The 24508-nt window shown below is 35.6% G+C and overlaps 1 protein-coding gene across 2 annotated transcripts; it reads right to left on the bottom strand.

Annotated features, from left to right (window-relative positions):
* Positions 1–43: 43 nt before the first annotated feature.
* caprin1a (cell cycle associated protein 1a) lies at positions 44–23698 on the bottom strand. 2 transcript variants are annotated; one of them, XM_056461426.1, is made up of 19 exons: positions 23557–23698; positions 20790–20921; positions 18743–18805; positions 18565–18651; positions 17638–17876; positions 17475–17557; positions 15714–15860; positions 15579–15625; positions 12860–12943; positions 12583–12765; positions 12413–12503; positions 8885–8937; positions 8505–8597; positions 8296–8418; positions 5544–5697; positions 5258–5458; positions 5061–5167; positions 3833–3893; positions 44–684 (listed from the first exon to the last, which is right to left on the bottom strand). In XM_056461426.1, the coding sequence occupies exons 2-19, from the start codon at positions 20919–20921 to the stop codon at positions 620–622; spliced, it is 2013 nt and encodes a 670-aa protein (XP_056317401.1). In that variant the 5' UTR covers positions 23557–23698; the 3' UTR covers positions 44–619. The 2 variants fall into 2 exon arrangements, with proteins under 2 accessions (XP_056317401.1, XP_056317402.1); XM_056461427.1 differs by lacking the exon at positions 8296–8418.
* Positions 23699–24508: the final 810 nt, after the last annotated feature.

Genomic DNA, 24508 nt, shown 5'->3' with positions numbered 1-24508 from the left:
CTTTCATCAAACCAAATATGTGCGGAATAACTTTTGAAGTGTCTTATCCTTCAAAAATCATTTATTGATTAGCATCGAGTCTAAATCAACAGTAATTGGAAGAAATACAATGAAGCAGTCAATCAGCCACATACAGTACAATGCATTTCCTGTAAACCATTTGGCAGAGCCAAAATAAAGAGAGAAATCACGTTGCAATACAGTACGTACAAGTCAATTCTTCACATTCACTTAACAGTTTGTTTGGCCAAAAACGAAGTGCCTTTGGTATATGGTGTACTTCACATTCATCATCTAGTGGCCATTCCAGCTACTACGCAAGTCGTCATTCCACCAGCTAAAATCCAGACACCCATAATCAAAGGCACGTGTTCTGTCTCAAATGTGTAAAGGCTGTGCAATAGCATATGATTGAGAGAAAGCTTTTGAGAGTACGGTGCTGGGAGTGCTATAGTCTCTTTGATATCGGTTTCCCAAAACCATTGTTTGTGTCCTTACTTGCTAAGATGCAGTCATCTAACTACATGGTCTGGAGTGGCACGGCTCATGTTTGAGAGTCCAAACGGATGGAGGAGATAAAAGGGTGGAACGGGGCTGATAATGGATAAATGGACTGGGTTTAGCTGGTCTGCTGGGCAGCCATGGGACCCATTCCTCTGCTGGACCGATATGATCCCCCTCGTCCTGAAACCCAAATACATCAGAAAATCAATGAAAATAATTGCATTCAGTGATTTCAGTGCCAGTTACAACACTTTCTGTGTTTTTTTAAAAATGCAATCATAAATAACTGCTGCAGAAGTAAATATAAAGAATTCAGATGCAAAAACCTCTAAAAGCTGTTTGAAATTTCCTTCAAAAATAAGCTTTTTTTAGGCTCCTGTGTGAAGGTTTAGGCATTTCAGGTTTATGGCAAAGAATACACTCTTTTAAAGGTCTTTAAAATGAAATAACTCAACATAATCATAAGAGTATGAGAAAGTGCTAATTTTTGATGGAAATTTCAGACAGCACTTAGAGGTTTTTGCATCTGAACTCTTCAGCTGCGTATGTTTAAACTTAAGACTTTTGAGTTTAAACCAAATTTAAATCATATATTATTATTATTACAAATACAGGTTCACATGAAAGTCAAATACTCTCATTTAGTTCCAAATAGTTATTATAAAATTTATTTTTCTCTTATAAACATATACACAAACAATTAAAGTCAGAATTATTGACCCTCCTGAATTGTTAGACCCCTGTTTATTTTTCCCCAATTTCTGTTTAACGGAGAGATTTCTTCAACACATTTCTGAACATAATAGTTTTAATAACTTATTTCTAATAACTGATTTATTTTATCTTTGCCATGAAGACAGTAAATAATATTTGACTAGATATTTTTCAAGACACTTCTATACAGCTTAAAGTGACATTTAAAGGCTTAACTAGGTTAATTAGGTTAACTAGGCAGGTTAGGGTAATTAGGCAAGTTATTGTACAATGATGGTTTGTTCTGTAGACTATCGGGAAAAAATAGCTTAAAGGGGCTAATCATTTTGACCTTAAAATAGTTTTTTTTTAAACTAAAAAGTGCTTTTATTCTAGCCAAAATAAAACAAATATTTCCAGAGGAAAAAAATAGACATACTATGAAAAAGTCCTCGCTCTGTTAAACATCATTTGGTAAAAAAAAATAAATAAATATACAAATAAAAATCAAAGGCGGGCTAATAATTCTGACTTATATATATATATATATATAGAGAGAGAGAGAGAGAGAGAGAGAGAGAGAGAGAGAGAGAGAGAGAGAGAGAGAGAGAGAGAGAGAGAGAGAGAGAGAGAGAGAGAGAGAGAGAGAGAGAGAGAGAGAGAGAGAGAGAGATTGAAGAATAATGAAAACCTGTAAACATTGACTTCAATAACAGGAAAAATAAATACAATGGAAGTCGACGGTTACAAGTTTCCAACATTTTTCTAAATATCTTCAGAAAAACTCCAAACTCAAAGGTTTGAAACCACTTGAGGGTGAGTTAATGATGACAGAACTTTCATTTTGGGTGAACTATCCATTTAACTAGACTACACAAATAAAAAATAAATAAAAGCAAAATGATATTGAAAACAATAAAAGAAACTAATCAACCTAAACCATCTTAAATAGCAGTAAGAGAAAATCTCAGTAGCATCATAATTATGCTTAAAGTGATTCTCTAAAATGGTCACATGACATGGTTATTTAATTACTTGTAATCCTGTTTTAGCTTTTCCTGAAATTACTTTATGTACATTCTACCAAAAGGCTCTTCATGTTCAGTAATCACACAAGCTCTTTTAAAGAGACCATTTAAGGCTTTTTTGTTTCCAAATCACTCAAATTAAAAATATCACTCCAAACCCATATTGTTTTCTTCTAGCAGCAAAAGGAAATATTATGTTGGATGTTCTTGCAGCTACTTTTCCTTAGAATAAAAGTAAATGATCACCTGTGAAAATCAAAGCAGCCCAAAAATACACCATTAAGATATACCAGTACCATTTTTTGGGCATGATGACCATTCACTTTCATTGCATAGAAATGACACCAGTATTAAACATTGCCCGCAAAGCATTTTATGCTTCAAGGAATTAATAAATAAAAGTTTATTAGCTACAGACTGATTTAGAATAATGCTTTAGCTCATTTCACTGATTGTAGCATCAACACTTTACATCCAGTTAAAACCAAAGAGACCGTTCACCCAAAAATGAAAATTGACTCCATTACTCACCCGCAAATGGTTCTAAACTTTTATGAGTTTATTTCTTCTGTTGAACGCAAAAGAAAATATTATGAAGATCACCGACTTCCATAATAAGAAAAACAAATACTATGGAAGTCAATGGTTACAGGTTTCCACCATTCTTCAAAATATCTTCTTCTACGTCTAACAGAAATCTCAAGAAAGAATCTCAACTAGGTTTTCAAGAAGTGAACAGTAAGTAAACAATGACTGAATGATCATTTTATGGGTGAACTATCCCTTAACTCTTACTCTTGCTGGAAAGCAGGATCATATTATAGTGCGTGATGCACAAGGCAGAAAAGCAAACAGCAGATTTGCAGGAAAAACGAACTGGTAAGCAGACCAATCACCTGCCTCCCCCTTAGAAAACTAAAGGAAAGAGTCAACCTTCAACGGTTTAGCAGACAAAGGGTCACAGAACAGGTGAGAGGATTTCCGAGCATGGAGAGCAAAAAGAAAGCAGCGGCAGACAAGCAGGTAATGCAACACATCTTTATTGAAACATTCTCTCAAGGAGTGACATGAGCATACAAAGGGCAGGACAGCAGAAAACAAACAAACAAAAAAATCTTCAAATGAAATGGGGTGGGAAAAAAAAACAACAACAACAACAAAAACAAACAATTAACGCCTTCAGCACCCAATACACAGGCAAAGAACCAAGTATGGGAAGGGGGACAGGCCAACAAAATATCAGAAACACTCCTATGGATTGGACCGACAGTGGCAGTTATCTTTTTGCATTTTATTTTATAAAAAAAATAAATTAATGAAAATCTTTCAAGTTTACAGGAATATCTATGTTTTAAACACGACCTGGCTGAAATTTCACAACACTGACACTTTCAGCTCTCCATCGGGTCTCTGTAAAACACTTTTTAGTATATTAAAACTATCAAAGCAGGCTTACTTGTTTCAATAAGCCAAAAAAAAAACAGAACCACTGATAGGAGTAAAAATATGGGCTGGGGAAAACATTCGCAATAATTGAATGTTCAAAGTGGCCAAAAAGAAAAAAAAGTCTTCCCAAAGATTTTAGGATCGCATCGCTTGAGTATTACCTCGAGAGCAACCTCGAGGTCCCTGGGCGACTCCTCGCTTGAAGCTTTGCTGATATCCTTCCTACAACCAAAACACATGCAGGAATTGAACAAAACTGATCACAGTGACGCATATATGACTTGTCAAATCTCCATTAACAAACTACATTGTAGAGATGTTCCATTTTTCAGATTATCGGTTATTTAATCCATGAATAAAGCTTGAATGTAATATTCCAAAAAGTAGGGGTGTAAAGAATCACAGTTGCTCTGTATAGATCAACCCACGGTTCAGAACGCACGAGACCTGCATATTAATAACTTTTTAAGTTGATTAATCCCGTTTAATGCAACTTGACGCTGTTGAAAGGTGTAGCAATTACATTGTTTAACCAATAGGTGGCAACAAACTACCATCAAAAATATGTCACTGAATAGTTCTTTAAGAATGAAAATAAGACTAAAAAATAAATGTGTTGTACAAGATTATAATATTAAATTTATACATTTAGCATTATGCGCAACAGTAGCAAAGATAATTTTTCACAGTATTGAATATTTCACCCTTTTATTTAGCTGCTTTTTAAATTAATTTTTTATTAAAATGGCAGATTCTAAGTTAAAGTACCGGTCAAAAGTTTGGGGTCTTTTTTTCTCTCTCTTTTTTAAGAAAATCATTCTATTTATCAAGACAGCATTAAATGCAAAAATTTGTTAAATATTTATAACAATTTTAAATAACTGCTTTCTTATTGTATGTAGTTTCAAATGAATTATAATGCAAAATATTAATATTAGAGTGATTTCTAGAGGATCATGTGACTCTGAAGACTGAAGTAATGAAGTTGAAAATTCATCATTAAATCACTGGAATAAATTATTGAAGTAAATGATAAATTACTTTTGAGCAGCTCTTTTATATTGCAATAACATTTCACAATTGTACAATTTGTACTGTTTTTTTTCCTCGCCAGCCTTGGTGAGCAGGAGAAGCTTATTTTAAAACATTTAAAAATCCTACTGACCCCAAACTTTTGACCGGTAGCGTGTATTTGTTAAAACCAAAAGTTTCTTACTGTAAAGTTTGCAAAATTTTTTTGCTCATGCAAAAAATGGTCTGATTCGTGACTCAAAAACCGTAGTGTGATCCAAACCGTATTATCTGTGATCTGTTACACAACTACAGAAAATAACTTTTTTTTTATTGTCACCCGATCCTACTACATTTTATTTGTTGTCCTGAAGTTACCCGTTGGTAGGTGTTGTTGGAGTAATCTCTTGGAGTGCTGAATTGAGTTTGACCGTATCCGGTGTTAGGAGTGTTGGGGAATGGAGCACGATACCCATCGTATCCACCTAACCATACAAAAAAAACATTGACTCATTGTAGAATTTCATTCTGGATTTTAGACTACAGTTTCTGGCTACAATTCAACACAGTCTCACCTCTAAATCCATTTGATGGTCCACGGTAACCATTCAAAGAGCCTCTTGGATTTCTGGGTCCAGTTCGTGGCATTGCTCTGTTGCTGTAAAAAGACTGGCCAGGCCGCCCAAATCCTGTTCCCTGTCCCGAGGGCTGCTGTGGCGCAGACTGGTGTCCCCCCGCAGATGTAATACCTTGGTCTTGAGACTGGAAAGGGCCAACTACAAAAAAAGGGCCAACTTTTAATATAATCTTGCACATGTGAAACTTTAAAACAGCACAGTTTCATCAGAAATAGTTTTGTACCTGACTGCAGGACTTCTTGAGGCATTTCCTGCTGCTCAGCTGGAAGGGAAGCTTGTGTGCTGAAGCCTTGACCGTAACTACTCTGATATTGGCTGGAAATCTTCGGAGAGTCCATCTCATTGTTTGGGGGAACTGGAGCATTCATATTAAACACCTAACAGAGGAGAAAAAAAAACAACAAAATTTTATTATTCATCTATTGACGTTAAAGGAATCTATTGAGTTCCACTTTTTAGTTAAATCAAGTAAACATTAAAGAGGATTATAAGAAGATAGAAAAAAACAGTACTGATCACTTGTCATTATAGAAGTTCAGCTAGTAGACTATTTAAAATAAAAATTGGATGTTAGAATTGTGAAATAACATTGGTATTTGAAATGAAGGTGGCTTGTTATAATGAAGTTATATGGGTAAAACAACAACTAAAACCAACACTATTCCTTTTCTTTTTAGTTGAAGTTGGTCAGTGAAAAATTTGGCAGGGAAAGCAAAAGAATCTTTTCACATGTTTCAGCATTAAATAAAATAAAGAGACATGCAAGTATTATAATTTTCTTAAAATAAGTTTGAAATACTCATTCTTATTTAAGTCCATTTCTATGACATACTATTACTGTCTTAGAAACAACAAAAAGAACACACAAACGTTTTGGCTTCCTAAAATGGGAATGTGATTTGGATTGAGACACCATTACAAAAAACGCACAGCAGATTGACTTGAATTCACCTTGATTTTATGCCCTTAATGCTTGGCAAGTTTTCTCTGTGGTATTGAAAATGCTATAGCATATCGATATTAGGCATCATATGCAAGTTGGAAATTAAAGATATGTGACAATTTTCTAGTGTGCGCGTGTCATGTACCAATGTTAGCTCAAGTTCTATCAAATGAAGTATCCCATTAAAGGATACTGTGGAAGTATGCCAACTTGCAAAAAAAAAGTAGAGTTTGGGCTTTAGGGGCCAGTCACACAGAATGTGCTTTTTTGTCTTTACAAATACAAAGCATGGGACAGTGAAACAATAAACAGTTTAAAGGCACAATATGTATGATTTGTTCATTAAAAGCATCTAAAAAACACTAGAACAATGTTATATATTTTCTGACATATGCACTTATATTATCCCAAGTGTTTCAAAGAATGTTAAATACACAAAAGTACAGCATTTTAACTAGTGACACACACTGTGTTGTGTATGTCACCATCCTAATGATGTCACACTCGCAATTTCCAGTTTGGTTTTATAGAAAACTAGGAAAGAAGATGCTTTAATATTTTGTGTTGTATTAAACTGCACAGAGCAGCATTTGAATTAAACCCTAAAATAAAGTTAGCATGTGTTAGTGTGATATAGCTTTTTCCCTTTGTGATCTTTCCCAAAAATTCGGAACCGGAAGCCTCTTTTACTTTGCAGCTTTCAGCCTTACTCTGCTTCATTCTAGTTTTCAGTACTTTATCTCAGATGTCCCCAACCACTGGGCCGCAGACCGGTATTGAACTGTGGATCAATTGGTACAGGTCTGCACAAGAAATCATTAAATTACTTCTGTTTTATTTATTATCGGAGTCTGAACGATCTTTCATTTTTGAAAAATCTTTTATTTTGAAAAATGACCATATTCTGTCGCTTACATCTAGGTCACTTGAGCACCCAAATTTAACCCACAAGCTACCAAAATGAGTAAGAAACCGACATGTTTGGAAAGTTTCTTTGCGAAGGAGAAAACGCCCATTGAAGGACGCACAAACTGGCAAGGAATGGAACTGCAACCCATTAGTCAACAAATCAGGTGAATCCACCATGTCTGTGCAAGAAGATTAACTGCTGGATCACAAATGATGGCGGCCTTTTAGGGGCCGTTTGCATATTGCGTTTTTTCTACAGTTAGCGTAAGTTCATTATTTCCAAAGGAGTGTGGCTTGCATACGAAAGTGGTGGGACGTGCTCGCGTCGTCCAGACGCACCTAGTTGAATGAATGTTGCAAGTGCACAGCGAGTCACGTGACAAGAACTGACCAATCAGCTTCACACTTTGTATAGAATATACACATTTTGGTGGACTAATTATCTCAGACAAACACAGAGCACCCAAACACTGCAATGCTTTTGAATTTTCTCAATAAATAAAACTTGTATGAGGAATTACAGCAATGTTTTGTCAGCTTGTCATCCTCTGAAAAATACAGTTGATGGTTACCTAGCAATCTACATAAACCCCTCCCCCGGTCTACGGTAAAATTGTCATGCGTTGACTGGTCCACGGTGATAAAAAGATTGGGGACCACTGCTTTAGCTCATTCATGAACATGTAATGAAAACTACAACATCCAGTAATGGTGTCATCACAATACGGCCTTGTTTGTTGTGAATACGCGCCCTCTACTGGCAAAAATGACATACTGTGCATATAATTTTGCACACGCTGAATGTCTAGAATGCTGAAAAGTCTAGAATTTTTTTTTTTTAATACTTAATTTCTAAAATGCCCATTAATGTGCAAGACACTTCAAGGACTTTATGCTCACACACACACACACACACACACACACACACACACACACACACACACACACACAAAACTACATATAGCAGTTATCCACACAGAACAAACAATGCAAAAAGCAGCACAATGTAATGCAAACATGTGTTCTGTGTAATGGGCCCCTTAAGCAGCGTGACAAACAGAAGCAGAATGGAGGAGACAAACATCGGAGGGGGTGAATTTGGGGTAGACAGGTTGAGGCCTACCGCTTGCATGGACTGGAATGGAGCTGCGTTAACGTTGATGCCGCTGTGAAGGGGTTTGGGCTGAAACACCTGAGGCTGAGAGGAAGGGGTGGGGGGCTGCTCAGACGGCAGGGGCATGGAGACCTAGGGTGTATATCCTACATCACTCACATGTCTAAGCCATAGTGAACACACAGCATCTGCAAAACCACTCCGCTTTACCACGTTACCTGTAAGGGGTCAATGGTGTCCGTCTGCGGTCGTGGCTCTGAGGTATGGGGGGGCTGATAGAGCGGGGGTGTGGAGGCAGAGACCATTGGGACCTGGACAATTAAACAAAGAAGGTTTTAGAAGTGTGCTTTTAGATAGAATAATGTTAATTAAGGATTTTTATAATACATTAGCAGAAAACAGTGGAAATGAAAAGAAACAAAAACTAATAAAGAAGAAGATCCTGCACCGTATCAAAGCTGAAAAAAGCATCAAAAATCTATTTATTGAATTATTGTTTAATGAAATTATTGTTTTAGCTACGTTTACAAGTTCCTTCCGTTTCTTAGACAGAACATGCTTGAAAGAATGTTTTTTTTCTCCTAGTAACTGGACTTACTTGTGTGGGTTCAGGCTGAACAGAAAGAGCGTTGTGTTGGGGGAGTCGGGATTCTAATGAGTAGAAAACATTGAAAAAGTAATGTCAATGACACAAAATTAAGTGACAAATTAACATAAAACCGAACAGAAAAAAGAGGTTACCAATTTTTTTTCTCTAAATACAATATGAAATAAAAATTAATAATATAGTAATATACTAATAATAATAATAGTGAATTAATATATTAATATACATATTTAAGGTGCAGTGTGTAAGATTGACACCAAGTGGTTGATCTAGATATTGCATTCCTGGATCAAAACAAATGCAAGCGCAGGTTGCCAGACTGATGACCAACAGGAGCGAGTTAAGCAACTGATTTAAATCAAGTTCAATATAAAAGCAACGGCAAGCAATAGAAGGAATCTTTTCCATATTAAAAGGAGTTTTTGTTCTAACCAACACCTCGAATTGATATATTAGAAATGGCTACTATTTCTTGCAGCTGAACAACAGAAAACTGACAACGATAACCTCGGGTACACCTCATGAGCTTTATTTAGTGATAAATGCTCAATGCGAGTTTGAATGCTATTTTATATTACATTTATTGCCATATCCAGAAAGCAGCAGATAGTTCACCTCAGATATTAAAAGTAATATAACCCATTTGAAATTGAACTTTAGACTCAGAACCAACACATAACAATCATTCAGCATGTACATTTAATAATGTTAAAGAGGTTTAATATGTATTAAGTAGATTACAAACCTTCCCATTTTGTGAGTGAGTGCATATTCTTCGAAAAGGCTATATTTAAACTTCTGTCTTGTTTCGTCTGGTTCAAACAGCCAATTTGCTCATCACTGCATATCTTGTCATGTAGCGTGTTGTTAGGACACGCGGTTACAATGTAACATGCTCACATGAAGTTTATGTTCGTAATATTTATATTATTTGCTAATTAGTAAGTTCATGTGGAACTCTGAATCTGCATCTCATTTCGGAGTCTGCTACTGTCCACCGGAGGTCACATTTTGGTTACGGGCGCATGCTTTCAGAGCCTTTCTGAATGAATGAATGCGCTGTAATGAATACACTGTTTTACACCAAGGCAACCCTGGGTGCTGAACTACAATTGGCTAAAGTGGCATTGGGCAGGTTAAAAGAACCAAAACAAAGAGAGCCTTCTGGCACGGAAAACACATTTTCAAAGCAGAATATCTGACTTCTGCAATGTTTTTCAGATAAACAAGAATGTTTACCTGGCATGTTTCTTAAATATCTGCAAACATATTATGGTATTTTTATGTTTTACAGGAATCAAAATTTTAATATACTATTTCTATACTAAACACTAAAGTGTTTATTTCACCTGATTTCCATTATATCAGTTTCAATAATAAAATGAGAAACCCACTTCAATAAAATTAACATGACATTAGAAGAATAAAAACCTTTTCTGAAAATTACATTATCAGTAAAACTACAAAAGATGCCAGAAACATGCTGACGAACAAAAATTAAAGCTGTATAAAGATAAATTATAGAGATTAAAAAAAAAAAAAAGAAGAAAATACCAGTGCTATTCAGTATTTTCATTACTAGTGTATTTATTAGTAGGGCTGGGCGATTAATCGAAAAGTAATCGACATTCAGAATCTATAATCGATCAAATTTTTCGAGGTCAATATTTTTCAATTACTTTCCTTACTGCGTGTGGAGTCACGTGACCCAGCTCAAGTACAAGGCATGTTGTAAAAATGCAGCTGCTGAACTGAAAAATGTTCAGCACTATGCAGCCAAATCTGATCTCTGGTCAAATAGGACGATGGACCCGTTCCTGAGCCTTACTTTTGCACTGATTGAAATCTGCTTGAGATGGCATATTTTCCATTATATTAAAATGTGTGTTTTAATTTCAGTTGTTCAATGTTGATGTTTGTTATGTATATTTCTTTTATTAAAACGATAATACAAATAAATATATATTTTATTTGAAGTAGTGAGTTTTTCTTTGTGATGTTGTATATGCCTCTGTTTGTTGTGGTTCTCTTCTCTCCACTTCTATCTGCTGTCTCTCCCACAGGTTTCATTACGGGTGCACAGATTAAGTGAATCAGGTGTCGGCATATGGAAGCTTGCCGGTGTGGTTAGGTCAATTTAAATCGGACTGGAACATTGTTCAGGGAGTCTCCTCTTTTCCGGCTTGTTTTGTTTATTTGTGAAAAAAAATCTTGCGTTGTATTTGCTCTGTGATATTGTTGAAATTTAATGACACATGTGATGAGGTGGGTGCCTTTGTTTTAAGTTTTCTCAAGTTTTGTGGTTAGTAAGCAGATAAGTAAATGTTATTTAATTTGTTTTATTTCATGTGCAGGTAAGGGGGTTTAAAAGTTAGTTAGTTGTAGAGTTTTTTGTTTGTTATTTTGGCTTTACCTTCGCAAGATTTTTATGTTTCCTTTAAAGTTAAATGTCAAATCAATTTGATTTTACGTTATTTCTTTGGTCAATCGTATTTGTTGTTGCTCTTCTTTTTGAACTGGAGATGAGACTCCGGAATCCTCATAAATTTAGTGGTGTCTTATTTATTTCATTTCAATTTTTTTTTTTTTTTATTCAATTTATTGTTACAGGTCTGGCTTGCGATGTGGAGCCATGCAAAGTGAGAGAAGTAGAGTAGATGGTGTGCTTACTTACAATTATTTTAAAATCAAGTAATGCACACTACATTAAAAAATCTCTTACTTGTAATATGCGAGACTATTTATTATACTAAACCTGTTAGTTAACTATGAGGGCAATGAAATAAAAAAATTAAATAATTAATCGTAATCAAGTTAAAATGATCAATTAACTGCGATTCTGATTTTAGGCCAAAAATCGCCCGGCCATATTTATTAGTATGTTTTTATTTTATTGTACTGTATTATTGTTGGTTTATTATAGGGTTGTCATGATATTGGAATTCGGTTTGTCTACAAGCTGATCTGCTGATGAATCGCAGTTTTAAAATGTTCCAGTGTCCCTATATCTGTGGTTACATTCAGTAAACAGCAGTGAGTTTGGTGAACCAGTCATTTCTGTTGCTCAACAGCGCTCAAATTCTAGTGGGAAATGGACGTTTTTTAAATTTTTGTATCGACTGGTATTGAATTCCACTATCATGACAACCCTAGTTTATTACTTTAAATTATTTAAAATACAAAACATTGGGTTAAAAAGTGTCATTTACATGTAATCTTAAAAATTTACTTTGAGTTACAACAATCCAGCCTTTTACAGAGTGTTAAACAAAACTATAAAATAGGGAATAAAAAAATATATAACAATAGCAGTTAAATACTAAACAACACTGGTTCTCTCAAATCTAATTATGCGAGACACTGGATATCAATAACATTCATTCATTCAACCAAATGAATCTAAAAATGCAACTGATGTCCAGCATGACATTGTATCAAATTGTGCCACTTTATTAATTAATTCCTCTTATTAGCTTTAAAGAACAATATTACTTTAAAAAGTTACTTTTAAGTACCAACCTGGTGGACAGACCATCTGTGCGGGTTTCATAGGCTGCGCTGACACAATGGCAGGATCTAAAGGCGGCCCTTCAAACTCCAGCATTGAGTCCTGCATTACATTAAACATGAGTTAGAAAACACCACTGCTACAACTGAAGTCTGATGAATGAACAAATTCTCCAGTTTACCTGCATGAAGTTAAAGGTACCCTGCATTTGCGCCATGAGATCTTGCACTGCCTGCTTTCGGACCACTGGATCTGTTGCAGGAGGAGGAGGGAGGACGGCGTTCAGCGTATGGGCTTCTGAGCTCATCAGAGTCGGGCTCATGGCTGCAGGAGGCTGCTGTGGCTGCTGGAGGACACTAACCACCTGGAGAGCACATGGTGAACACAAAAATAAACACAATTGGGCCAAGTGTTGCTTATAACTCCAAACTTTCGTTGACGAATGAGGTGCATTTTACCTGAGAACTTGTGTTCCACTCTGCTCCTTGCTCTTTTTCACTGCTGCTATAAGCGGCTTCTGGAATGAACTGTCTGTTTACAAACTAGCAGGAAGAAAGAAGTGTGGGGCAATAAGAATCTGCTTTCTGTGGTCAAACAAAACTATTCCAAGCATGCACTGTATTTTCTGGAAAAAAGTTATTCTGGGTCAGAACTGCATTGTTTGAGATCACATTGACATTTAAAGTTACATTTTAGAATTATTTATTTATTATTTTTTTATTGCCACATGAGCAACTTATGGCTATTTCATGGCAAAATAGATATACATAAAAATATTACATGATTAAAACAAATTCGTATTACAATAAAAAGTTACTTGGATATAGATAACTATATAGGATAGAAATAAATAAAATTCACACAAAAATATATTCAAAGTTAAATATGATTATTCAGTTCAATATTTGACAAATAATTTAAGATTCTTCCTGGTGGTATCTTTTTAAAAACGTCCATCAAAGTACAAAGTGTGTTGTCTAATGGAATTCAAACTTACACATTCCAACAAAATATGTTTCATGGTAAGAGCTGCCTGGCAGTAATTACATTTAGGTGGTGCTTCGTTATTCAGTATACAAATGTGTCAACCTAGAATGTCCAATTTGCCATCTAGTATAGACAGTCTGATCATGCGTGGTCTCAAAATTATACATTTTAGAATTAAGTTATTTTTCAATAGATGTCAATCGAGCTATTGATAACTCTAAATAGAATGAAGCATTCTAATTTAATTCATATGTTAAATGTAATAGTATAAAACCCGTTGCATTCAGTATAAACATCAAATATTATGAATGAAAATGAATGCATTTCAAGTGAATTTGAAACTAGTGATGTGAGATACGTTCTCATTCAAGTTGGTTTCTATTGCTTGGTGTACTATAGACGTTACATGAACATATAAGCCGCAGTATGTTTCAAATGATTTGAAAAAGCTTAAATACCATTTTACTGAAGTGCTGAAACAGTTACTGGTCTGGATTTTTATTAACATGTACACACACATACAACAGTTCTCTTTGGTTCTCGAATCTGATTGGCTGAAAGCCGTGCGATATTCTGCAATAACAGCACTGGTACAACCTCTTCATTCTTGTGTATTACTCCGCCCACATACAGTGACAGCAGATCAATAAACTCTCTACAGTTTGACAAATATTGCAGCTGTTGGACAGCATAATGTACTTTTGAGGCTTTTTATGTGAGAATGTAGCTGTTTAGATTGCTACTATGCAGTTTATATATAAGGATAGTGCCTATTTTAAATATTTATAATTTCGGAGATTGGCGGCCATCAGCCTGTCGTACTGAACAGAGCAAAGACGATTGTGCTATAAGATGGCAACAGACACCGCATAAGTCCTAAGGGAAGAAAAACTCAGCGTTTTCTTTTTGTATTTCAAACTACAGCTGATCAAGCCATTAAAAGACAGGTAAGAGAAACTCTAAATTGATCTCTCTTTTGTATGTTGTAGTGCTGTATTTAAACCATAGTAATCTGCTAGTGTTTGCTTTGCCTTTTTCGGGGTTATTTATAGTGATCTTCCGACTGCAACAGAGAAATACTGGAAAATCTCTGTAGACTAATGGCATTTCATGTCGTTCAGTCTTATAATCTTAAAATGTCAGCAAAATCACCAGTTTTGTCATCACTTTAGACATTACGCTAGAGAATCATTCAAATACTGGTTCTAAAAAGTGACGTGTTTTTAAGCAACGGTTTCTGCTGTTCTGACAATCAACTGCAGATGTGAATGGCAAAAGAAAGTAATTCCTAGTAGAAAAGTATTTTTGAGACTCTCCGTGTTTAATTTTCTTTTTTATATACCCGATTATGCCGTTGAACTTTTGTATAAACTAATTATCACACTCGTAGCAGTGTGATATGGCTGTATATCATCACTGGTGGGACACTAAGGCACTCGATTTTTTTCTCTCCATACCTATATGATTATGTTGTTCAGTTTATGTACCCAAAAACTACTGTTTGATATGAAAGTGCTCATAAGCACTGTTTACTTCAGTAGTATCTTTGCTATTTTGTATTGATCTGTGATTTTTCATTTTTTTTAAAATTTGACAGTGTCCAGATTTAAGCCTAAAACCATGATATTAACTGAACCTTAAGCATTCTGTGCCACTACGCCCTTATTGCAGGGTAAACATTGTGGTCAATACTGATCTGCAGCCATTGGCTTTGTATTGCTGGCAGAATTGGGCCCCTAGTAAAAAACCAATTGAAGAACCCGGCTTTAAAGCAACACAGACAGGCCTAAACAAAATGCCATGGCATCTATTCATTTAAGAATTTATATTAGTTGTGAGGGTCAATTAAAAAATTTGGGGGACATTTTGTTGGTATATTTGCCTCAAGGCCTAAAATCCAACACAAATAGTTCACCAAATTGCTTTGTGAGCTTGACCAAATTTAGTGACAACAAATGACTTGAGGAAAGACATTTACATTTTTTTTTAAAGAAACGATAAAGCTGGAACCGAAAGCAACTCAATCTTTTGGTACCTTCCAAATAAGTATATCTCCATTTTGAAACCGAATGTTATATGTTATTGATGTTATGAATAAGAATGTTATATAATATTTAAATGTTATAAAGGTTAAATCCGAATATGCTTTCAACTTCATCAGTGTGTGAAAAATGTAATATCAATTCACACCTCTGTTGCTTCAACCTCCGTCTCTGAGTATTCCTGAGCAGCTCCCTCTGTGAACAAGCAAAGAACATAAACACGAGCCATCAGCCACGCAGGGAAGCATTGCTTTGCTCAGAAATGTGAGGCTTTTGTTTTTACCTGGCTCAGCAGGATGTTCCTCGCTCTCTGATGACTCCACCACTGTGGCTCCCGTCTCTTCTTCACACACTCCATTCTGATGTGTTGGAGCACGATCAAAGTACCCACTTAGCAGCATCTTGTCCAAGGTTTCCTTAAGGGCTTTGTCTGATTAAGACACAAACACAACAAAATAATTAATTATTGTTTAAAGGTATGGCCAAGTTAGCTTGACTGCAGATGTTAACTTAATTTGGAATCATTTTAGCTAACCAAATCTGCAACGATGTCAGCAAATAAATATAGCCTCGTCTCATAGGCTGAGTTTGCAGAATCGGATCCTATCATGGTTGCCACCCTCTCTGTAGGAATATGCAAGCAGAGGCTGTCCATCAGTGAAACCTCCAGTCGAGAGGCTTTGTGCATGACCACTGGCTGTCTGCCCAGCTGCTGACGTGGGCCACAAGTCAGCACGGAGCTCTGCTGACCCTCATGGGCCCGAGACAGAGCACAGCTTTCAAAAGCCACGGCAAGTGGCACCATTCATAGGGAGGCCAAGCGAGGGATGGCCACATTGGTATTCAGACGCACTGGAGAGCAAATATTGGTTTCATTATAGAGCTGACATGGCTCAACAATTTGATGAATGTACATGAAATTAAAAAAAAAAAAGGTGAATAAACAGAAATGACTACACGAAACAGTGAATTACAAATATAACTCATCTAAATGAGTCATTTTTAAATACCTTAAAGGGGAAGGTCACTCAAAAATAAAAATTAACTCATTTATTCTCCCTCAAGAGTTTTCAGCCTTCTTTAAAATATCTTTCGTTTTGTTCAACAGAAGAAAAAAACACATAAATGTTTGTTATTGTATTAGAGTCATGTAAATAGAATTTTGCTACCACAGTAAATTGGGAATAATTTTTGGGATCATGATCAAAATTAGGTGGGGACCATAAGATTGTAAATCTTGCATCTAACTATTTTCTAACAGGTTGTTCATTAGATAAAACTACCAACATATCTAAATTCATGAAAAAAACTATATAATAAATAATAATATTAATAATAATAACCCAATAAAGTAAAAATAAAGATGTTTTAAATATTTTAAATGTATATTTACATGCATCTTTACACAGGGTGTGAGTAACTGTTTTGTTTTTTTGATCAAATTTATTCTACTAATGTTCTGTAATGCACTATGTAATATTATTAAATCTAAAATAACGCTTTGTTTTAACACACATTATGGGGATTTTTCCACAGAAACTGCTAGTAAAAATATCAGTAACCCTGAATAAAAAAAGATTCAAGGTTACAAAATATTTAGTTTTTTTGTAACACATTTCAAGTCTAAATGTAGCCCTGAAATTACTGTAAAGGGAACTAACCTAAAGGGATATAATAATAATTATTATTATTTATATGTAATAAATAACGGCAAAAAAATAAAAATTAGTTTTAAATATATTTTTATTGTCTCAGTATGTATCTTTCTCCTTATACACATCAAAATATACAGAATTATTATGTAATTTTTTATTGAATCTACCATAATGCTTTATTTTAACACACATTATAGGGATTTTTCCGCAGAAACTGCAAGTAAAAATATCAGTTAATAACGAATTAAAAAAGATTCAAGGTTACAAAATATTTAGTTTTAAGTCCAAATGTAGCCCTGAAACTACCGTTTTAAACATTTGAACTCTTCACTTCTGTTTCAAAACAGAGAGACTTATTTTGATAAATACCACCAGAATAAGTTACTTACATGTGGTTCCAGCCACAGCTTTATCCCTTCCCTCTAAAAGCTCCCACAAATGCACGGATGCTTCATCAAACTGCTCAGCCAACCTGCGATCAAAAGTTATTTTGATTAAAATATCCAAACTCGCCAAATCTGAACGTGAACAGCTGAAGTGAAATGTCCTCACCTTACGCTAGAGTCCCGCTCAGGCCCAATCAGCTTGTAGAACTCATCCAGACCCATAAGCTCGGCCTCTGTGAGCAGAGGGGCTTCTCCGGTGGACAGAGTCAGCTCTTGCCTCACACTTTCCTCCCCGAGCTGCTCCAGCAGGTACTGCATCTCCAACACGGCCTTCAGTCGCTTGCGCTCTGCCTCCTCCCTCTTCAACTGCTCTCGTCGGGTCGCCTTTTTCACTGTTTTTTGGATCTGTAAGTGGACAAGAGACTGATTTTTGGTGTGTCCTGCAGCATTTATAATTTGCATGGACCACTGCACTGCATCAATGGTTTTGGGCTAGAGAGAGTTTTGAGTTTAATGCTATATCAGCTTCTTTGGCTATTTTCTTGTAATGACAAATAAAATGTATGAAGTTTGATTAATAACATTATTCTAAATAAAGTGGCTTATAACAATAAAAATACATCAACAACAATGAATAATACATAAAATACATAAGGCACAATTAAAAAACATTTTTTAAGATTTATTTTAATAAAGGATTCACATTTAATAATAATTGAAAGTCTCTCCAGATAAAAATCGTTGTCTGATAACATTAAAAATAGGGCATTGCAAAAGAAAACAATACAAGTTTGACAGTTTAGTAACTATTGGAATAGTGACATCTTCTGCAAGTAAATGTCCAAGAGTAAGTCTTGTGTGGCTAATACGGCATCTTGAATAAACAACATCACCATCACCATGATATTGAGTTAAAAGAATAGTTTTATTTTCTTCCTACTAAGACTGGATTTCAAAAAGTTTACCATTTGAGCATTTTGGACTAGAAGATAGTAGTGAAAGTAGATGCAGTGATGATGCTGAGGCTGGGTGGTGACCTAGTACAAGTCAAGATTATGTTTGGGTTAAACTTCAAATCAAAAACATGACATACCTCCACATTTAAAGCCAGGAAGCTCTTCTGCAACTCACGGGCAAAGTCCAAGTTGTGAGCCACCTCCGGAGCTTTAGATAAAGCCTCCTACACATACAAAACAAAGCATCATGTGCATTTAACACAACGCATCAGTTGCAGATATGTTGAGCACAATAACTGCATATAGGCCGCATACCAGCTGATCCTGGTTGAGACGTTCTCCTTTATCCTTCCTGGTCTGGTAATCATCCAGCTTACTCTAAACAGAGAGTAGATTCAAATGTATTGATAAAAAAAAAATAAAAAAAAAACAGGTAAATGAGAGTATTTTTGTCAAGCTGAAAATATAAACTCAATTACACTCCATCTGAAAGTCAAAAAACTAATTTAAGTAATGCAGTTTTAACAGCTATGATGCTGCAACGTCAACTACAATTACAATCACATACGTCACATTTTGGGGTCCTGTTTCATCCTGGTATATTTTTTTTTTCAGCAGATAAGTGATACAAATTCCCATTTACACCTGGTGTTTTGATCTGTCTCTTTGTCCACCTCTGACTATTTTGATTATGTCCTTAGTTAATTGGTTTATGGGTTGGTGGACTCGTCCTGAGGCCTCTAGATTATGCAGCGCCATTGATGCAATCAAAGACCTGTGAAGAAATGATGCCAAGGTTTCCATAATCCTGGGCCAGGCCATATCCTGAGCTACTGTGGTGGTCATGGAGGAGTGGAGAGCATGAGACTGATTCCTGAAAGACTCCAGTGTCAGACAAGTCTTCGCATTGATCACGCAGGCCAGACTGATCACCCACTGATGACCTTCTCACACCTGCAGCTTCTCCATGATGGACTTCCAGAGTTCTAAAGCCTCTGGTGCCTTGACTGCAGCTCTGCACAGGAAGTTTGGCCAGAAGAGAAATTGTCATGCCCAACTGAGCCTGGTTTCTCTCAAGGTTTTTTTCCTTCACTTTAGTCAATTAGTGAAGTTTTGTTCTCCGCCGCAGTCACCACTTGCTTGCTTGGTTTGGGACTTGTGGAGCTGCGCATCGATGGATTTGCTCTTCAGTGTTTGTACTTCCAGCAGTGAATTTTAAACCACACTGAACTGAACTTCAACACTGAAAACTGGACTGACACAGTTTCAATTTACTACAACTTTTTTGTTAAGCTTCTTTGACACAATCTACATTGTTAAAGCGCTTTAGAAATAAATATGAATTGGACAAATTTTTATCTCATCCTTTGACATTTCAACTACCTCTTATAGTAGGATAAGCTTACAATATACAAGACTGTTTATACCTGTATTTTGCAAACAAAACAAAAAAACTGGTGTAAACGGGTCTTGGAAAAACTTTTCAACAAAAACACTGCAAAAAAAAGATATAAGAGATTTTTAGATATAAGAGATATAAGACACAAACTTATTTCGATTTCTTACACTAATAAACTATGCTCTATGACACCAGATATGCTAATCAAACAGACCGTCACTCATTAGCTAAAGCTGTCACGCCCCATTCACACGAGGCGTCAGCTTCAACGCGTCCCATTCACCTTGAATGGGTGACTTCAGGCGTTGCCGAATTGCGTTGTGAATCCGTCGGCGTTGCTCGCTGCACGGAAGCTTCAGCCAACCAGATCGCTGTATGCAAACACACCAGCTCAGGCAGTGGCCTATTGCTGACTGATTTCATTGGCTGATGCTGCTATGACGATCGCGTCAGCCCCAATTTCAGACACGCCCTCTGTCAAGCGTTGACGCTGAAACCCCGTGTGAATGGGGCGTTAGTTTACAATGTTTATACAACTTTTTTTATTGCTTTGCATCATTGCAAAAAGAGTCAGCTCAAGTGTGAGTATGCATTCATGTACACATATCAGTATTCGACAGGAAGCTCAGAATTTAGACTGACAAGACTGTGATGCAGAGGCTGCGGATTAAAGGTAAAATAATCTTTAGATTCTTCCACAAACTGATCGTTTAACTTTATATGACCTCTATGTACTGTAAAAAGCAAAAAGTATACATTTTCTTTTGCCTGTTAGAAGTGCTAGTCAACATTGATTTACATTTTATAAATCGCCAAGGACCACAGCTTTAGTTAAATCTTCTCCAATGTCCTTGTGAAGAAAAACAAGTCACCTGCATCTTGTATGGCCTGAAGGTAGGTATATTCTATACCTTCAAGTAATTTAATGGGGTCAGGCTGATTTTTACATTAACACAAAATTACCTTTCTCTTTTCCATGTTGCGAACTTTCTTGTCAATTACAACAAGAACTTGCTTGAGGGCTTCTGACGGCGCAGAGCCCAAGTCCGGACTGGAGGAGTGAACAGCATTGTCGCCAGCGGTCACTGATGGCATCTGGAAAGATAAATTAAAAGATTTTTGCAGTCAAATTATTTAATTTAGATCAGTAATAATTCAGTAACAAAAAAAATATAATGACAGCATTGTCACCAGCGGCCACTGGTGCCATCTGTAAAGATAAATTCAAATATTATTTGTAGACACTATTTAATATTGATTAGTAACAATAAATAGATAGATAGATAAATAAATAAATAAATAAATAAATAAAATCACTGTCACCAGCAGTCACTGATGGCATCTGAAAAGATAAATCCAAAGATTTTTTGTAATCATTATTTCATTTAATTAGCAACAAATTAGCAAAAATAAATAAATAAATACAGCAGTGTCGTCAACAGTTACCGATGGCATCTGTAAAGATAAATCTAAATATTATTTGTAGTTATTATTAAATATTGATTAGTAACAAAAGGATTAATAAAAATAAATCAAAACATCATTGTAACCAGTAATCACTGATGGCTTCTGTAAAGATAAATCCACTGATTATTTGTAGCCATATTACATAATTTAGAATAATAATTAAATCAGTAATAGGGATGTAACGATTCACCATGAGTCGGTTGAAAATCGATTCAAATATGTGACGATTCAAGTAGAAATGTTAAATGAACAGAGAGGGCGCTGTGTTTACAGGCGCAAACTCGCTATACATGCACATCAGTGGTGAGCAAGACGTGGGACGGAAGAGTAAAATGACGTTGGTGAAATGCACCAGACAAAACACAAACTGTGTGCAAATATTATAAAAAGACATTTACTCACACAAACAAAACAACGAATATGATGCGCATAAACCATCAGCACAGAGAAAAACTACTGTCACAGATGTCTACAAGCAAAACAACTATTAATAAGCCAAACCACGCTAACCGGATTATTTGCAGCTCCTCTTGCTTTGACAAGTGCTACAAGATCACACAGTGCATCAGTGTTTTCATGGCGAAAAAGTAAAAAGACTAAAAGAGAAAGTTGTTCTGTTACAGAACCAGTTATTAGATTTTTTTGACCCTCTCCTTTTCAAATTAGCTTATGCATATTTTAATAATTTGCTCATTCTTATTATTATTGAATATTTCAAAATGTTCAGGATTATCTCTTCTTAAGGTGCATCACACTTATACTAAACAATTATACAAATAATATTAATTATTCACCTTTATAATCATTCAACTTCTATCTCTATTCTACTATGTAATTAGTAATTTTATAATCAATTTTTTTTATGCCAGTGGCCAGTCCCCTAGAGCACAGGGCCTACTGACCACCTCTGATACACACTGCTCTCTAGTTTAGGAAAGGCTTTCCTCTCCAGACCAGCCATCTCAGTCCCTAGTGATTGAGTTTTTCATCAGCAGGGGACATTGTAAATGTGCAAAGACCTCAGCTTATGCCAGGAAAACATAGATATGCTGATATTTCTTTAAAAAAAAAAGTCAAATCCCAGCAGAGTCAAAGTTTTAGTTTGTTTATATTAATGAATATGTATTGTTAGTTTGGGAATTTATGTTTTTAAAATATCAATTTAGTTAGGGCAGAAAATATATTATTTAGCAAAAAATGCAGCATTTAAGTAAAAAATGAAAAGGCTCTTCACCTTAAACTTGTTTTAAATAATTTTGTTAAAAAATCGTGACTAAATCGTGAATTGTGAGATTAGTTTCATGAATCGTCAGTCGGGTGAATTGTTACATTCCTAATCAGTAACAAAAAAACACAACAACAGCCTTGTTGCCAGCCCTCACTGTTGGCATCTGTAATGATGCAGCAAAAGATTATTTGTAATCATAATATTACATTTTTTTACTTTCAGTTTTTTGTTTGTGTACTTGATGTTAAGTGTTGGTGTTTATTGTCATTCTTGTTATATGTGAAGCACCATCATGTCAAAATGAATTGCTCTAAGGGGATTAATAATCTTTAAACTTAAATTTATCTGCCAAGGTAAATCCACAGATTATTAGTAGGACATTTAATTTAGATTAGTAACAAAAATAACAATACAACTACGTATATACTGTAAAGGTATACAATGAAACATTAACTACACAGGTCAACAAGAATCAGACATGGTCTCAGCTCATTTAAAACTATCAACAACTGAAGCCTGCATTTCTTGGTCGAGGGAGTAAACAAAGGTCTATTCGTTATCCCGAATAAAGACACTGAACCACCCACTTGTCCGGGATAAACACTCGATTCTGAGCCACCACCTTAGATTAAAAATTTGCCAATCATCCACACCAAAGCAGAAGGAGAAAACGATATTTTCAGCATATCTAGTATAATTCAAAGTGACCTTAAAACGTTTTAAAGTCTAGCGGACTCAAATCTTTCCTCTTGGCCGGACGGTCAGACTAATGTTAGACTGCTGGCCAGCATCTCATCCCTTCAACTCCAGAAACCATACATTTGAACACAGAACAGACGGTCTGAATAATCAGTCTCCATATGGCGCACAAACGTAAACATATAAACACCAAAATGCTGCTGGAGGATCAAACTTTAATCGCGTGCTGTTAGATTCTCAGAGTTAGCGGATTGTACGCGTTAGCCGCTAGCTTGATCTGGTCATCGCTTTCGTGGATGCAGAATATTGACAATTCTTAAAATCGTGGCATCCTACCTTTGCTTTCAATGTTTTGAAAGATATATTTTTATGACACAGTTGGATTTCAGTGTTTTGGATGTTATTTCCTTTAAGTACAACAGACGCTCCCCGGCAACTCCAGCAGCTCCGCGAGTTTCGTCTTAACAATGCAGAAGCGCTAAAGGACCCTTGTAGGTGTCTGTGTTTGTGCCTGAACTCATCTACACATAAATGCAGGTAACATTTTTTTTCTTCAAATAACCCTTAACAATACATTTGTTAAATATTACATGAATATAAAGAGAGAATTCTTCAGACATTTATTTAGCCAAATACATCTGGAGCCTGTATGTAATACTGAATTCTCAAAACTCATTCAGAACTGAAACTTTGAAACAATATGAAAAAAAAGGAAAATGTACATTTACAATAAAAGATAAGACACATTTATAGCATAACAAGAGAAACAACAATAAAAAGTTGCTGTGTTATTGGCTTATATGTTACTGCATTTGCCTTTTGTTGCAGACAGACAGACAGACAGACTGATAAACAGACAGACAGACAAACAGACGGATGGATGGATGGATAGAAACCAACTTGTTTTATTAGTTTGACAGCATCAATATAACCTCACTCATTCACTATCCTTTGGCTTAGTCCCTGATTTATCAGGGCCGCAGTGGAATAAACTGGAATTGTGTCATAATATTGCAGTTAACCTTCGGGTCATGGTTCGTCTGAATATGATAAAGTGTCGTGGAACTCAAGCATGTTCGTTTTGGCAAGACAAATTCTCAAAATTAATATTAAAGACAATATTTAAATGATTTAATTGACAGCAGTGGTTTGTCAGTCAAAGTTGTTCCAAATTAATAGATCTAACATGTGTTATGAAAATGTAGTGTTTGTGCACAGGTACACAATATACGGTGTAGGCTAATCTTGATTGTGCTATCATTCCAGTGACCAATTTCTTTAGAATTTC

This window comes from Danio aesculapii, chromosome 7, assembly GCF_903798145.1.
Source record: "Danio aesculapii chromosome 7, fDanAes4.1, whole genome shotgun sequence".
Taxonomy (NCBI): Eukaryota; Metazoa; Chordata; class Actinopteri; order Cypriniformes; family Danionidae; genus Danio; species Danio aesculapii.
This window is presented reverse-complemented; position numbering and strand designations above follow the sequence as displayed.

Bases quoted from the DNA above. Each gene is read 5' to 3' on its own strand.
- caprin1a (XM_056461426.1), bottom strand. From the start codon at position 20,921: ATGCCATCAGTGACCGCTGGCGACAATGCTGTTCACTCCTCCAGTCCG. The intron at 18,652-18,742 runs GTATGCGGCCTA...TTGTATGTGTAG, and splicing joins GTCTCAACCAGGATCAGCTG to GAGGCTTTATCTAAAGCTCC. The intron at 15,861-17,474 runs GTAAGTAACTTA...TGTCTTAATCAG, and splicing joins AGCTGTGGCTGGAACCACAT to ACAAAGCCCTTAAGGAAACC.